The following is a 14,036-nucleotide window of genomic DNA, read 5'->3' on the forward strand; positions in this document are numbered from 1 at the left end:
AGAGCTATAGCTTGATGTAAAATACACTCATGTCCTTTCTATAAAACCAAATTTAAGCCAATGTAAAAACACTTCTCCTTTCCCCCTCAATAATACAAAGTTTGCCCTTTCCCAGGAGTACCAGCATCTCCAAAACAAGCACCAAAGTGGCCAGTGAAACCAAGCTGTGGGAACTGTTGCATGCTTATAGCCACCCTAGCCCTGCCCCAGATTATATATCCTCTCAGTCCTTAAAGAAAACATTAAATTTTTAAGCTTTCCCCCACAATCTCTCATTGGGCCCACAGTCAAGCCAAAATAAAGCTGCTTCAGGTCACTTTGGAGGTATGTTGTTTAAATGACACATGCATCTTAAGAGCCCAGAAGCTGTGCCAAAGCTGCGCTCCAGTTCTTAGGACTGAAGCATGGCTTTGGTGTGGCTTCCGGCCTTTTAGCACGCATGCATCATTTAAACAGCATACCTCTAAAGTGACCCGAAACAGCTTTATTTTGGCCTGTCTGTTTGGGCCCTTTGATACCTTTCTCTACTTCTACTGCATTCTTTTTGAAACAGAACAACTGGATTCATATGTGAGATACTAAATACAGCACGGCCCCATCATAGATTCAGCTGTATCTGGAATTCACCTGGAAGACACGATCAAGGCTGGGAGGGGTCCCAGCAGGTGAGTAGATGGGCTCCAAGCTGGTGAACTCCTCTGCGAAGTTTCGAACATCCAGCTCACTACGGATAAGGGGCTTGAAGGGAGGCTTCATCCGGCGTGCAGCTAGCTCTGTCCAGTCCAGACCCTGGAAAGATTAAGGCTGTGACTACATGATAAATATGCACTGGCTTAGCTGTCATGGTTCTCCTCCATGGAATCCTGGGCATTGTAGTTCTTTTCAAGGGTCTATAGACTTGGAAAGAGAGTCATGTTCTGCCCCCATCTCTATTGCCCCACAGATTTCTTACAAGAAATAACAGCAGCTACAACACTTTTAAACAGAACAGTATAGGAGATGTAAAGACCCTGTGAGTGGAAAGTCTGAGGAGCAATCCATTAGGTAGGGTGATCTAAGTCCATGGCACAATGTGCTGCCCAAGGAAAGCCCAGCAAGCAATATTGCTATCCACCTTAGTCAAGCTTCATAGCAAGCAGGGCCAGCCAAGTTATTTTGACACATAAAAGGGGGAAATCCCTCAAGAACTTCTCTATCTCCCTATTAGAAAGATAATATAAAAACAGATATATTTTTTTTGGGGGGGGGAGCTCCTATGTCCTCCCACATCTGCTCCCTGAGACAGCTTCCTCACTCTGTCTAACCATACAGCCAAGCCCTAATTCTTCTTACTGCAATGCACTATTCTGGTGCTCTGTTGTACCAACACAAAGAAAACTTAACTCTCAAGGACTATAGAGATCACCACATAAGGTGCTAGTGATGGTAGTGAAGTGGAATTGCAAGCTATGATTCCTCTCCTTTTTGCATGATGACGTCGCTCATCCTTTACTGATACACCAGTTTTTATCACACAATTTTGCATTAATGAGATACTAGTCAAGAACCACCAATACTGCTACACTAACATGATTGTGCAGGTGCGTATTGTTCTAGCACTATAGCAGGGTTATTGTGAGGTTGAAGTGGTGTGAGTGGCTGTCCCTGCTTCTGTTATGTCACGGACCTTCCAGTTTAGTGAAGAAGGCTAGTTTCACCCAATTCTTGAGTTGTTAGTGTACTTATTTACGTATATGTTTCTGGTAATGATCATAGTCCACAAAGTAGAATTTGGTTTGCAATAAATTGACTTGTTATTTAGCTCTGTTTTTTGTTCCATATTTTCTTCATGAATTATACTTTAATCCAAGACTCTCTGCCGGCATATGGGATTCAAACATGTTGCAACTATCTGTTTGGTTTTCAATCTTCATCATCATCATCAATAATAATAATAATAATAATAATAATAATGCATGAGCAAAGTAGGAAGAAAAGGAAGTGGAGGCTGGGATCATGTGCGTTGTGCAGAAAACAGAGACCAGAAATATCTGTCACAAAACAAGGACTGTTGAGCTACTGAAAGGTAATTCAGAAATAAATGCATTAATAGTGTTATTGCTACCATTGTACTCATGCTATAAAACTGCACAATTACAGTGCAAAAGCACCCTTGCGTAGTAATCCCCCATATATATATATATATATATATATATATATATATGGAACACTAACTAACTGCACAGCCAATGCAGCTGATGTTGCTGGAGCTTGGAATGCCATTTATATCAGTCTACTCAGTCTTCCTATTTGTTAAATAAACAGTTGTCAGTGTTCTGGCTGCCTACAAAGATATCTTTTAAGTATTCAGTGTTTTGTCTTAACCAATAAAATTAACCTCCCCCTCCCAAAAATCTTCCTTGGCAAGTTCAAAAAAACATATCAGTCTATCTTTCCCTAACCTAGAAGGGGCTGGAACATAATGGACACCATCCCCAGCTAGCATGACCTGAGATGGGAACTATAGTCCAACCCCTCTGAATCCTGCCCTGGGTTAGGGATGTTTGTGTCAGTTTAATCAGGAGAACAAAATGGGACCCAGATGTGGGAGAGAGGATAGGTGGTCTTGTGTAGGGGAGCATTGGCAAGAAGGAAACCAGACCTCACCCTGAAGAAGGGGTGCTCTTTGATCTCTTGTGCTCCAGTGGGCCCTGAGCCCAAACGCTTCTTGGGGTCCTTGCAGAGCAGCTTCTGGAGCAGATCACGGGCCACAGGACCGATGACTGATGGGAATGGAGGGTTGCATTTCAGAATCCGCCTAGAACCCAGATAAAGACTTCATTATTCCATTAAAGTTCCCCCTTCTATCAACCACCTTTTCTTCAGGTTTCTTCTTATGCTGCAAAGTATGGAGGATAGGTTTATCAATAGAAGTGGCTCTATGCTGCCTTAAGGTTCAGTGACAAAATGTCACCAACTGCCAGCTGTGTGCAGGCAAACAAGAGGAGAGGAATATATTTCTTTCCTGTTCTGTGGGTTTCCCAAGGGCATCTGGACCTTTGGTTGACTTTAGCAGGGCTGTTCATCTGTTCTTAAGTCTTACTATTAGTCCTGCCAATATCCATCCCTCTTGACACATGTGAGTTCTGCCCATCATTGTAAGGTCTTGCCATTCACACAACTCCTTCCTTTACCAGTCCTCCTAAACTAATAGGAGAAGCACATTATTACCTGTCAGCTTTTTCACATCTGCACTCATCCACAATACCCACCCCTTTTGCTTCTCCATATATATCTGACATTAATACCTTATCTCATCAACCTTCGGCTCCTCCACCAGTTAGTCCACGCTATCCTGGCCTCTTTCTTAATTCCTCCCTGCCACCCCCAAATTCCACAGCTGTCTCTCCTATGGACCCAGGGTCACCCTCACCTGGAAACCTCAGCCTGTGAGTTCTTTTCGCCCTCCAAAGTGAAGGGTGAAGCGCCTGTCAGCAGCTCAAACATCAGGATTCCCAAGCTCCACCAGTCCACAGACTGTCAGGGGAAAAACAACAACACACCACCACCAAGATGGTTAGAAATGAAGATGGGGATTGTTTCACACACATCTGGAGAGCAGTGGTGATGAGAAGACTGTTTAAAGAGCTGTCAGTTTCCAAAGAAGAAGAAATTACAAACCAAACTGAATCAGTACTTCTTGTTCTTAACTTTGTGGTTAGTCAATTTTTATGAACATGAAAGTGTGTTAAATAGGCTTCTCTGTTAAGACACAAAGGCAAGAAACAAAAGGTATTTAAACTCTCCGCTGGAGACATGGGAGAAGGCTTTGATTTGCCAGTTAACAGCCAAATCCTAGCCTTCAGTTTCCTTTAAGAAAGCTCTCCAATTTTCCTATACCACTTGCTTAACAGGATTGGGAAACTGGCTTTCCAGATGTTTTTAGACAGTAACTCTCATCAGCATTACCAGTGGTATAACAGTGTGGAATTTGTAGGTCAAAATATTTGAAACAGGGAAGGACACACACCCCCACATCCTACTTTTTAAGTTGGTGGTAGCCTGCACTGGAACTTATAAGTCGGTGGTCACCTGAACTGGAACTTACAGTCCAGGTGACTAGAAACACTTCTAAGAGAGCACACAAGGAAAGAAATTAAATAGGCCAATTCCCTTGCCTTTTGCTGGAACTTAGGAATCTGCCTTGCCAAACTGGGAGGTAAGAGGAAAAGAAAGGAACGTGTTATAAGAGGCACTGCAGAGAAACAATGAAGTATGAGTGCAGGCTGATTCCAGCTTCCTCTACTAAGGGTAGTCAAACAAGAAATACTGACCTGATATATATTGGGGGGGGGGGGGGGGACCTTCAGACTATGGAGCATGAATGAAGAACTTTAAAATGGAGAACCACAAGAATATCAGAAAGGGCATTGTAGCAAAGATATTTTACAGACTGTGGGCAGTTCTTCTCAAAGCAACTATCTGATGTGCCTTCAACTCATTAAACCTTTCCGCTTCTTTATGCAACCAGCCTGGGGCACACAGAGTTCACTAGGTTCCATTCTGGCTCCATCCTGAACCTGGCCAGATTCATGATGATTCAGTGGTACCACACTGGTTCCACATTGGTACCTCCTCTGACTTGTCACATCCTATTCTCACTCTGTTCGTAACTTGCCAAGTGCTGTCTTCTGTAGCTAGGGGTGGGAGGGGTTTATATTATTTTGAAATGTAAAATTAAAATTGTAGTACCATGACATCAACATCTTTCCCAGTTCATCTTCCATGCCAGCTCTTTCCCTACCAGATTTCCACATCTGGTTTGCCCCAATTCCAAGCCCTCTCTCCTCTATATCAAGTGTCTCACCTTGCCATGACCACTTTTGCTCCGTACAATCTCTGGGGCCATGTACTCGATGGTGCCACAGAAGGAGAAGGTCCGTTCTTTCTGTGGTGGAGGGCATTTGTGGGAGGGGGAGAAAAAGAAATAGACTTGAATCTAAACTTTACTTTCAGTAAGAGGAGATCTGCCTACAGTCCCTATATTGGGAGAAAGGCAGGATATAAGTAACTAAAATAATAATAATAATCCATTGAAGCAATGGGATTGTTGACCTACCATTCAACAACTGTTGATTCACCAGGCTGACTCACCATTCAACAACTGATTCAATCTATATATACTTCCAATAGGATTCAGACCAAAAAAAGGACACATCCTACTATAACTCAGAAAACAGCAGCCATCCCTAGAGTTGTCAATGTTTAAACTAGCTGCTATTATTCTAATTTAAACACAACTTAATGACCAAATGATAAGGTATCGTCTGTGCCATGAAAAAAATTATCAAGACTGCACACAAGCTGTTAAAGGGACAAGAACTGGACAGGGTCAGTCGGCATCAGTTGGCAACAGACAAATACAGAACCAGAGTTTGTTGCTTCTACTCAAGCATGTTTACACTCACTGCCTGCTTACTACTGCTTGGGATGGGGAAATGATTTCCACAGGGAGCCAGACTCACATCCTCAGTTACGAATTCCTTGCTCAGCCCGAAGTCTGTGAGCACCACGTGGCCCTCACTGTCCAGTAAGATGTTTTCCAGCTTCACATCACGGTAGATGATGCCAAGCTTGGGACAAGAAAGAGTGCATATTTCAGAATTTACTGTGAGATCTATGAGACTAGGCTAACTTTCTTCCTGTTTGCTTTGAATTCTAACGTACCAGGCTTCCCACAATCTGGTACCCTCCCAGGTGCACTGGACTACAACTTTCACCAACCCAGCACATAATTGGGTGGGCAAATAACTTTCTATGCCACACTGCTCTTATATTGTAATGACTTCCAGTGGTGGGTGAGAATCTTCTTCTCATATTCTAGCTGATTGTTTTACTTGCAGATGCTGAGCTTGAACCTACCTTGCAAGAAAGGTGCTTGACCCAAGAAGCCATCACTACTTTCTGTGGGAAAATGAGTTTACCCAGCTTCTTCCCATCCCACTCCTCACCTTGTGCAGATGTTCAAGTGCCAAAATTATCTCTCCACTATAAAATTTCACCTCATCCTCAGAGAAGTGGTCTCGTTGGTACAAGTGGGTGAATAGTTCCCCACCACTCACATAGTCTAGGAGGGAAGAGATAGAAAGTCAGTTCAAGAAGTCCACCCAGGACACAATCTCAAGCTCCCCTCCTGATCCACTGCCTGCAGTCCTAATGAGTTTACACCAAGGATGAGGACTGTGTAATCTTGCAGATGCTCTTAGGACTGTAACTCCCAGCATTCCTTACTGGCCAAGGCTACCCTAGGAGTTTCAGCCCAACAGCATCTTGATGGCCACACAATTCCCATCCCTGGTTTACACCAACGTAAAAGGGTGTTCCCTTGTCCAGCATGGGCTTTTTGGTGGCTTTTTCCATTGTAAGGTTGAGTTTTATATATCTAAAGTTCTATTCTTCAATAACAGCAAACAGAGGTCACTTTTTACAAAAGGCTTTTCAAGGTTTCAGGTCCTCCTGGTTGCACAGAAAAGCTCAGAAATATGAACAACAGTAAGACTAGCACTGAATTTAAGCCAGAAATATCGAAGAAAAAAGAGTAACTGAAACCAAGAGGCTTACTGCTATGGTGTCCCAATATCACCCTACTGATTGCATACAAAAATAAAGAAAAGCAGTATAAACATTTTCTTAAATAATCAAGTGAAATATGTAACAATTACAGTATCCATGTATGTTCACCACTACTGTGGAGAATGGACATGGATGCTGAGGCTTATATAGATATAAGGACGATGTCTTTATATTAACTAGCATATGTGCGTGCCTGTGTTTGTAATTATTTTAATTATTTTAATATAGAATACAGCAACTAGGTTACTTGCTAGAATTAGGTTTAGGGAACTGCCAGTAATTAAATTGCTGGGTCCAATTTAAATTGTTTTAATTTTCCAAGCCCTAAATGGTTTATAACTAAGATACCTCAAGGACTGTTTCTTTTGCAAACTAATGGGCGATTCAGGGCAGACAAAAAGGACTTTTCAAACATTGCATGAGGAGACTGTGGAACTCACTAATATAAAATATGATTGACGATACAATTTGGATGATCCTACGGGGAACAGACATGGAAGAATTGGCTATCGATGGCTACTAGTCACAACAGTCATGTATACCCTCCAGTGTCAGAAGCAGCACCATGCATCTGAACATCAATTGCAGGAGAACATGGATGGGAGGGAGCTGTTGGGGTTTTCCCATTGGGCTATCTGGATGGCCAGTATGCAAAGAGAAGGCCTTGGTCTGATCTTGCTATGTTTCTGCATGGTACAACTCTTTTTATATTCTTAGGAAGCTGCCCAGGTATTAAAGTCCTCCCTGGAGACATTTCTGCAGGTGAGATAAAGATGCATGCAACCTGTGGCATGCACCTCACTTGCCAGGGAGAATAATTTGGCATCATTTCTGTTACCTTTTTGCTGCCATTACAAATAGTTTTTTTTAACAATTCAGGCAAGTTTTAAGAAAGTTCAATTTTTGACTAATGGTATTACTCGGCTTTTTAAAAAGTTCTTCTATTGCTGTTTTCTGTTCAACTGTCCAGTTTAATTGATGTTGCAATGTCTTTGCAGACTACACATTTTCCACTAAAAATCAACACTTTGTCTTGTTTTTTTAAAACAAATGTACACTGGCTTTGCGTACCTGAAAAACTTAAATAAATTACACAGGCAGCGAAGGACCTGTAACCCTCCACATATTTTTTGGACTCCCATCAGCTTCCAGTTCCCATCAGCTGCAGCCAGCATAAGATTGATAATGGGAGTTACATTCCAGCAACATCTAGAGGATTACAGCTTTTCCATGAGATCTAAAAATAATTTTGGAAGCAGACTTGAATCCTCTGCTCCTTCATCTCCCTTTCTCCCAGTTCCTTTCTCATCCTAACCCCCAATTGCAGCTTCATACCTAGGATGAGGTGGAGTTTGGAGTCCGTCTGGAAGGCGTAGTGGAGTGTCACCAGGAAGGGTGACTGGCGGACATGTTCTAGCACCGTCCGCTCCGTGCGTGTGTGCTCTGTTGTCTTGGCCTTGGCCACGATGGCTGCTTTCCGCAATACTTTCATGGCATACAGCTTGTTGACATCGTGGCCGCTGAGCTTCCGCACAAGGAACACCTTTCCGTAAGCTAGGGTTGAGATGATAGATGGCTTAAGATACTCATTCACAGAGCCCCATTACACAACCCTATACTATTTTTATCCTTCACCCTTCTGCTTCCCATTCTTATAGCCCCTTTGCCTCTTTCTAACTGCAGTACAGCATATACTTGACTATAAGTTGACTTCAAGTATAAGTTGAGGGCAGGCTTTGGGGGCAAAATTGTGGATATTAACATGACCCTTGGATAAGTCAAGGGTAAAACTTAGGGACACGCAACAAAGGACCTAAATGATGAAGCAAAGGAAAATAATGCCAAAGAACCTACAATATTATGGCAGGCATAACTGTTTTCGCTCACACTAAAAGATGGATGGAAGAGAGAGCAGAGGGAAATAAGTGCTTCCAGGACAGATTGCGCTCTTGTCTTTCACCAGGAGATGGTTCGCTTTTTAATAAGAGTTAAAAAGTATTTTTTAAAAAGTATAGTATTTACAGTGACCCATGGATACGATGACCTAGGTTTTTGGGGGTCAGTTTTTTCACTAAAATTTCTAGATTTATACATGAGTATATACTGTAGTGACTTATTTCACCTCAGATTTCATTAGCCACCTCAGTTAGCAGATTTTGGATGTGAACAAAAAGCAGCAAATGGTTAGTTATTTCACTTGTTACTATACCGCTAGAGACAGGAAGATTTTCTGTCTCCTGTGTCAAAATATCTTGGCTGGCACTCATTACTCTTAAAAGTTTAGGAGGGTTGGCAGTACCATTTGCTGCTCTGCTGCTTAGGCAGCAAAACCTCCTGGGCCATCCTTATATATAGTGTATAGGTTCATAATGAGAAGCATACAGAATCCAATGTTTTCCCTTACGGTCAGCGAGGACCTCCAAAATAATGCCTATCCACATTCACCATTTCATGCCCCTATTCTGATAATTCAGTCCAAATTTCAAACCAAGGCCAGATTTAATGTCAATCTGTCGGTCAGACATTGGAAGTTACATTTGCTATAGCATTTGAGAGTTTTGGATTTTGCTTCCTAACCTTTGTCGCCTTGTGTATATGGTAGTTGCATTGTGGGTTAAAACATTTTACAAAAATAATTTTAACCCCTCTGCGGCACAACAGCTTGTTTCTGCTTACCTCCAGTGCCCAGGACTTTGAGCAGTTCGAAGTTCTCCATGCCAACTTTCTCCTCATGACCCGTCAAATTTGCTGTTAGGGAATAAGACAAAAATACACAGTAAAGTGAAGAAGGCAAGCTACAATTGGAGAAGAAGGGGGAACAACATGTCTAGAAGTCATTCATTGCGTTATCAATTTGCCACATTTAGATTTTGCAATATAAATTTGCAACTTATAAAAGGAGAGCCCTCCTATCCAGCTAACATTATGCATGTGGAAAACCCATTTAAGCCAGTGAGACAAGTTCATTGTTTTCGGTGATATCGGGGCCATCACAGGTCAACAGGCAACTTGAAGTTGCAAGCGTGTATACACACACACACACACAGAGAGAGAGAGAGAGAGAGAGAGAGAGAGAGAGAGATTCATGTTAATTTCAGCCCCAGGAGTGTAGTGGAGTCTTCTTCTTTGGAGGTTTTTAAACAGAGGCTGGATGGCCATCTGTCAGGGGTGCTTTGAGTATGAGTTCCTGCATGGCAAGGAGTTGGACTGGATGGCCCCATGGGGCCTGTTCAGACTCTATGATTCTAGGACTTGATCACACAAGTCAATGAAAACACAAACATACTGGTTTCGTGAGCAGCTACTATCGCATGCCTTTGTAACTGTGCAACTGGGGCTGAAGCCATGATCACAGAATCATAGACTTGGAAGAGACCACAAGGGCCATTCAGTCCAACCCTCTGCCATGCAGGAACTCTCAATGATGCTCTCTTTCTTACTTCCTTTTTACTCCACCTACCAGCTCTATGCCTTACCTAGCATGCATTTTGTTTTATTACTTTTTAAAAGCAATTCTGCAGTTCTGCTAATGCAACTGAAGTTAAAAAAGATTTTAAAAGAAGAAAATAAATTTAATAATGGCAAATCAGGCTGCTTGGAAATCGCCAGTGGGAACAAGGGGAAAGGAGGAAACTGGCACCATGTGACTGCCAATTTTGTAACCACCACAGCAGCAACATTTCACACTTGAGGCATCCTGGGACAGCTGTGCGATTGGGAGATATTGGCATACTTCCCCTGTCATTGAAAAAAGGACGCCCTAACCACAAAGCAGCAATGGGTCGGAGGCGATGTTGCACGATAAGTATGGCCAAAGGTGCTATTTTATTACTATAACTGCAGTTTAAAAGCCATGTGTAATAATTTCCTTAGTGTTTTTCATTAAACTTAGTGGCTTATGGGCAAGTCGAATTTACTTTACTGAGACATGGGGAAAAGCACTGAGGCCATATTCTACCAGTTCCTGATAAAGACATGATACCTGCTTCTGCCTTCCAGGCAATGTGTTAAACACACTGATGCTTCCTTATTTTAATTAAATATAGTAAAATGAGAAGTGCCGTATATATTCAACTATATGAGAAGTACCATATATATTCGACTGTAAGTTGACCTGATGTATAAGTCCACGTCAGGTTTTGGGGTGAAAATTATGGATTTTGATATGTCCCAGGGATGAGTCAAGGGTAAAACATATGGGCATGTAGTAAAGGATCTAAAAGATAAAGCAAAGGTAAACAATGCCAAAGAATTTACAAAATCCCATCAGGAATAACTGTTTGTGCTCTTGCCCTTTACCAGGGAACAGCTCATTTTTAAAAAGTGGTGAAGTACAGTACTTAGACTGACCCATGGATAAGATGACTTAGGCTTTTTGGGGTCAGTTTTTGACTAAGATTTCTAGACTTATACATGAGTATATACAGTAAGACCATTAACACAACTCAGAAGTAAGATCCACTGAATTCAATGAGACTTACGCCCAGGAAAATCTATAAAGGAGTGCAAGCTAAGTACTGGTTGAGTCTCCCTTATCCAAAATAAGGGACCCGAAGTGTTTTGGATTTTGGATTTTTTTCAGAGTTTGGAAAACTCGCATATACTTAATGTTTGCATATCTTGGCGATGGGACCCAAGTCTACACATGAAATTTATTTATGTTTCAAACATACCTTATTCACACAACCTGAAGGTAGATTTATACAGTATTTCAGATAATTTTGTGCAAGAAACAAAACATCAGAAAGCAAAGGTGTCGCTATCTCAGCCACCTACGAAGAAAGGTTTTTGGATGTGAAGTCAAACGCTTTCATGACCAGCATCCCTAGTTTTCTGTGGGTTTTTTGGGCCATGGGGCCATGCTCAAGAAGAGTTTATTCCTGACATTTCGCCAGCCTCTGCGACTGGCATCTTCAGAGAAATTTTCAGAGAAAGGTTTTGGATTTTGGAGTATTTTGGATTTGCGTATAAGGGAGACTCAACCTATAATATTACATTTTGAGCAAGCTAGGCTATTTTTGGTGACATTTCTCTCTCTTTTGAGTGCTGGTGCATCTTCAGCTGTCAGCCTCACTTAGCTTTTAACACAGTTATCCACTACAAAATGCCCTGTGTCTTCAGGCCTCAAGGTGGAAGGTAGGCCAGAAGAAGGATCAACAATGACCCATTTCTCCAGTTTCTCCCGGCTGCCATGCATATCTCACATCTCCACCCTGGGTTTTTTGGGGACAAAGAGAAGGAGACTCAGTTTCTAGCCTGTGAGTCACAACCGGGCTGAGAGGAACCAGGCCAGGACTTGCCCACAGGAAAAACCAGCCCAAATGGTGGCCCACAGAAGACTCATGAGACACCTTCCCTGCGGAGGTGGGTTGGCTGCCATCCTGTGGCTTTGAACCTGAAGCATTTTATATTTCATTAGCTGCATATTTATATAGTGGATATCAACGTTCCTCAGGTTATATTTTTGTGAGGAAAGTGTCATTTTTAAGTTCCTGCCTTCTCTCCTCACTCTCCTCTCCGGTATATGGAAAAGGTTTAATAACAACGCTTTAAATACGTTTTAGTATAGGTAGTTTATTGTGGCACCAGAGCTCTCTGACAGAGAAGGCTAAATGTCTCACAAATTCCCAGAATTCCCTAGCACCGAACCAGAGTAGTTAATGCAGTCCGAAACTGGATTATTTCAGCAGCGTGTTTTGGACCACGGTAAATGATAAAACAATGGAAACACAGACACTCCTTGTCTCTTAATTTTCAAACAGATACAGACCCCCTGTATCTGTTCCCAGATCCTGTTTTTCAATGCCATGAACTAGGTTCCAGATTCTCTCATATAGAGGTTTTTTTTGCCATTCCTAAATCACATTTCCAAGGGAATACTCCAAATGTGATTTGCAAAACCAGATGGAAGAGGACCCTTGTTTGCTCAAGGAAGCTACAAACCGAACCCCCTTGAAGCTGGAGATAAAATATCAGATTAGACTGACCGTCTTAAAGCATCCTTTTCAGAAAATTGCTTAATACAATTTGTAGTTTCCTTTGGCCAATTTATGTTAATAGCAAATTTAGCAGCATGTTATATATAATTGCCATGGCAGTCAACGTGGGGTCAAACGGGATTATTTCTCTAGTGCGGAGGCAGCCCTAATGAACAACCAAGAGATAAATGGATTCAATGGGTTTGAAAAGTGTCTCAGGTCCAAAACAGAAATAATCCAGTTTGAGATTGCTTTAACTGCCTTGGCTCAGTGCTAAAGGATCCTGGGAATTGTACTTTACTGTGGCAGCTGACCTCTCTGACAGAGAAGGCTAAATGTCCCACAAAACTATACTTTCCAGGATTCCTTAGCATTGAGCCAGGGCAGTTACACCAGTTTCCAGTGTGTTTAGGACCTAGGACAAAGGTATCTGGTCACTGCATGCTGCTTATCATAAATCAAAGAGGGAAAGATGTATGCCATACATGCATGTACATTTATGTATTTATTTAACTGATTTATGCACCACCTTTCCACCAAAAACCCTACTAAAGGTGACCAACAATAATAAAATACAGATTAAAAATGTAACACTGGATTCAAACAAATTTAAAAGCACATCCAATTTAAAGAATAAGAAACAAAGCCAACACTCAAACAGTTGGTGTGACTTTGCCAGAGATTGATGTGGAATCTCTTTTCCTGTAGCTTCCATCCATTGTTCTGTGTCCTATTCTCTAGAACAGCAGAAAACAAGCTTGCTCCATCCTCAATATGACATCTATTCAAATATTAAACAGGGTTATCATGTCACCTCTTGACTGTCTCTTCTCCACGCTAAACATACCCAGTTTCCACACCCATCACCATTTTAGTCACCCTCCTTTGGACATGCTCCAGCTTGTCCACATCCTTCTTGAATCGTGGTGCCCAGAACTGGACACAGGTGAGGCCTGACCAAGGCAGAAGATAGTGGAACTATGACTCCCTTTGATCTAGACACTATACCTCTATTGATGCAGCCTAGAATTACATTGGCTGTTTTAGCTGCCACATCACACTGTTGACTCATGTTCAACTTGTGGTCTACCAGGGTTCCTAGATCCCTTTCACACATGTAAGTTTCCTTAAGCCAGGCGTCCCCCATTCTATATCTATGCATTTCATTTTTCTGCCCTAAGAGCAGTATGTTACATTTCTCTGTGTTGAAAATCATTTTGTTAGCTTTGGCCCAGCTTTCTAATTTATTTGGGTCATTTTGAATTCTGATGCTGTCCCTCTGGGGTATTGGCTACACCTCCTAATTTGGTGTCATCTGCAAATTTGATAACCATGTCCTCTATTCTTTCGTCAAGATGTTGATAAAGATGTTAAATAGCCTAGGGCCCAGGATAAAGATGTTGAATAGCACTGGACTCTCTTCCCTCTTTGCTTCTCACTTGCCTC

At 41.9% G+C, this 14,036-nt stretch overlaps 1 protein-coding gene across 2 annotated transcripts in view; it reads right to left on the reverse strand.

The window, feature by feature from the left end:
* Positions 1-14,036, reverse strand: part of RPS6KA4 (ribosomal protein S6 kinase A4) — a 32,333-nt gene that overhangs the window by 14,227 nt on the left and 4,070 nt on the right. The window contains exons 2-9 of one of the 2 annotated variants that reach the window (XM_089482814.1): positions 9,289-9,360; positions 7,948-8,166; positions 5,991-6,106; positions 5,505-5,612; positions 4,847-4,927; positions 3,413-3,516; positions 2,647-2,797; positions 628-789 (exon numbers count right to left, since the gene is read on the reverse strand). In XM_089482814.1, the coding sequence (XP_089338940.1) occupies positions 628-789; positions 2,647-2,797; positions 3,413-3,516; positions 4,847-4,927; positions 5,505-5,612; positions 5,991-6,106; positions 7,948-8,166; positions 9,289-9,360 (1,013 nt within the window). The remainder of the gene's footprint in view (positions 1-627; positions 790-2,646; positions 2,798-3,412; positions 3,517-4,846; positions 4,928-5,504; positions 5,613-5,990; positions 6,107-7,947; positions 8,167-9,288; positions 9,361-14,036) is intronic. The other variant, XM_089482815.1, reaches the window with a different exon arrangement.

This window comes from Sceloporus occidentalis, unplaced genomic scaffold (assembly GCF_023333645.1).
Source record: "Sceloporus occidentalis isolate IW3139 unplaced genomic scaffold, rSceOcc1.0.p SCAF_20, whole genome shotgun sequence".
NCBI classification, from domain to species: domain Eukaryota; kingdom Metazoa; phylum Chordata; class Lepidosauria; order Squamata; family Phrynosomatidae; genus Sceloporus; species Sceloporus occidentalis.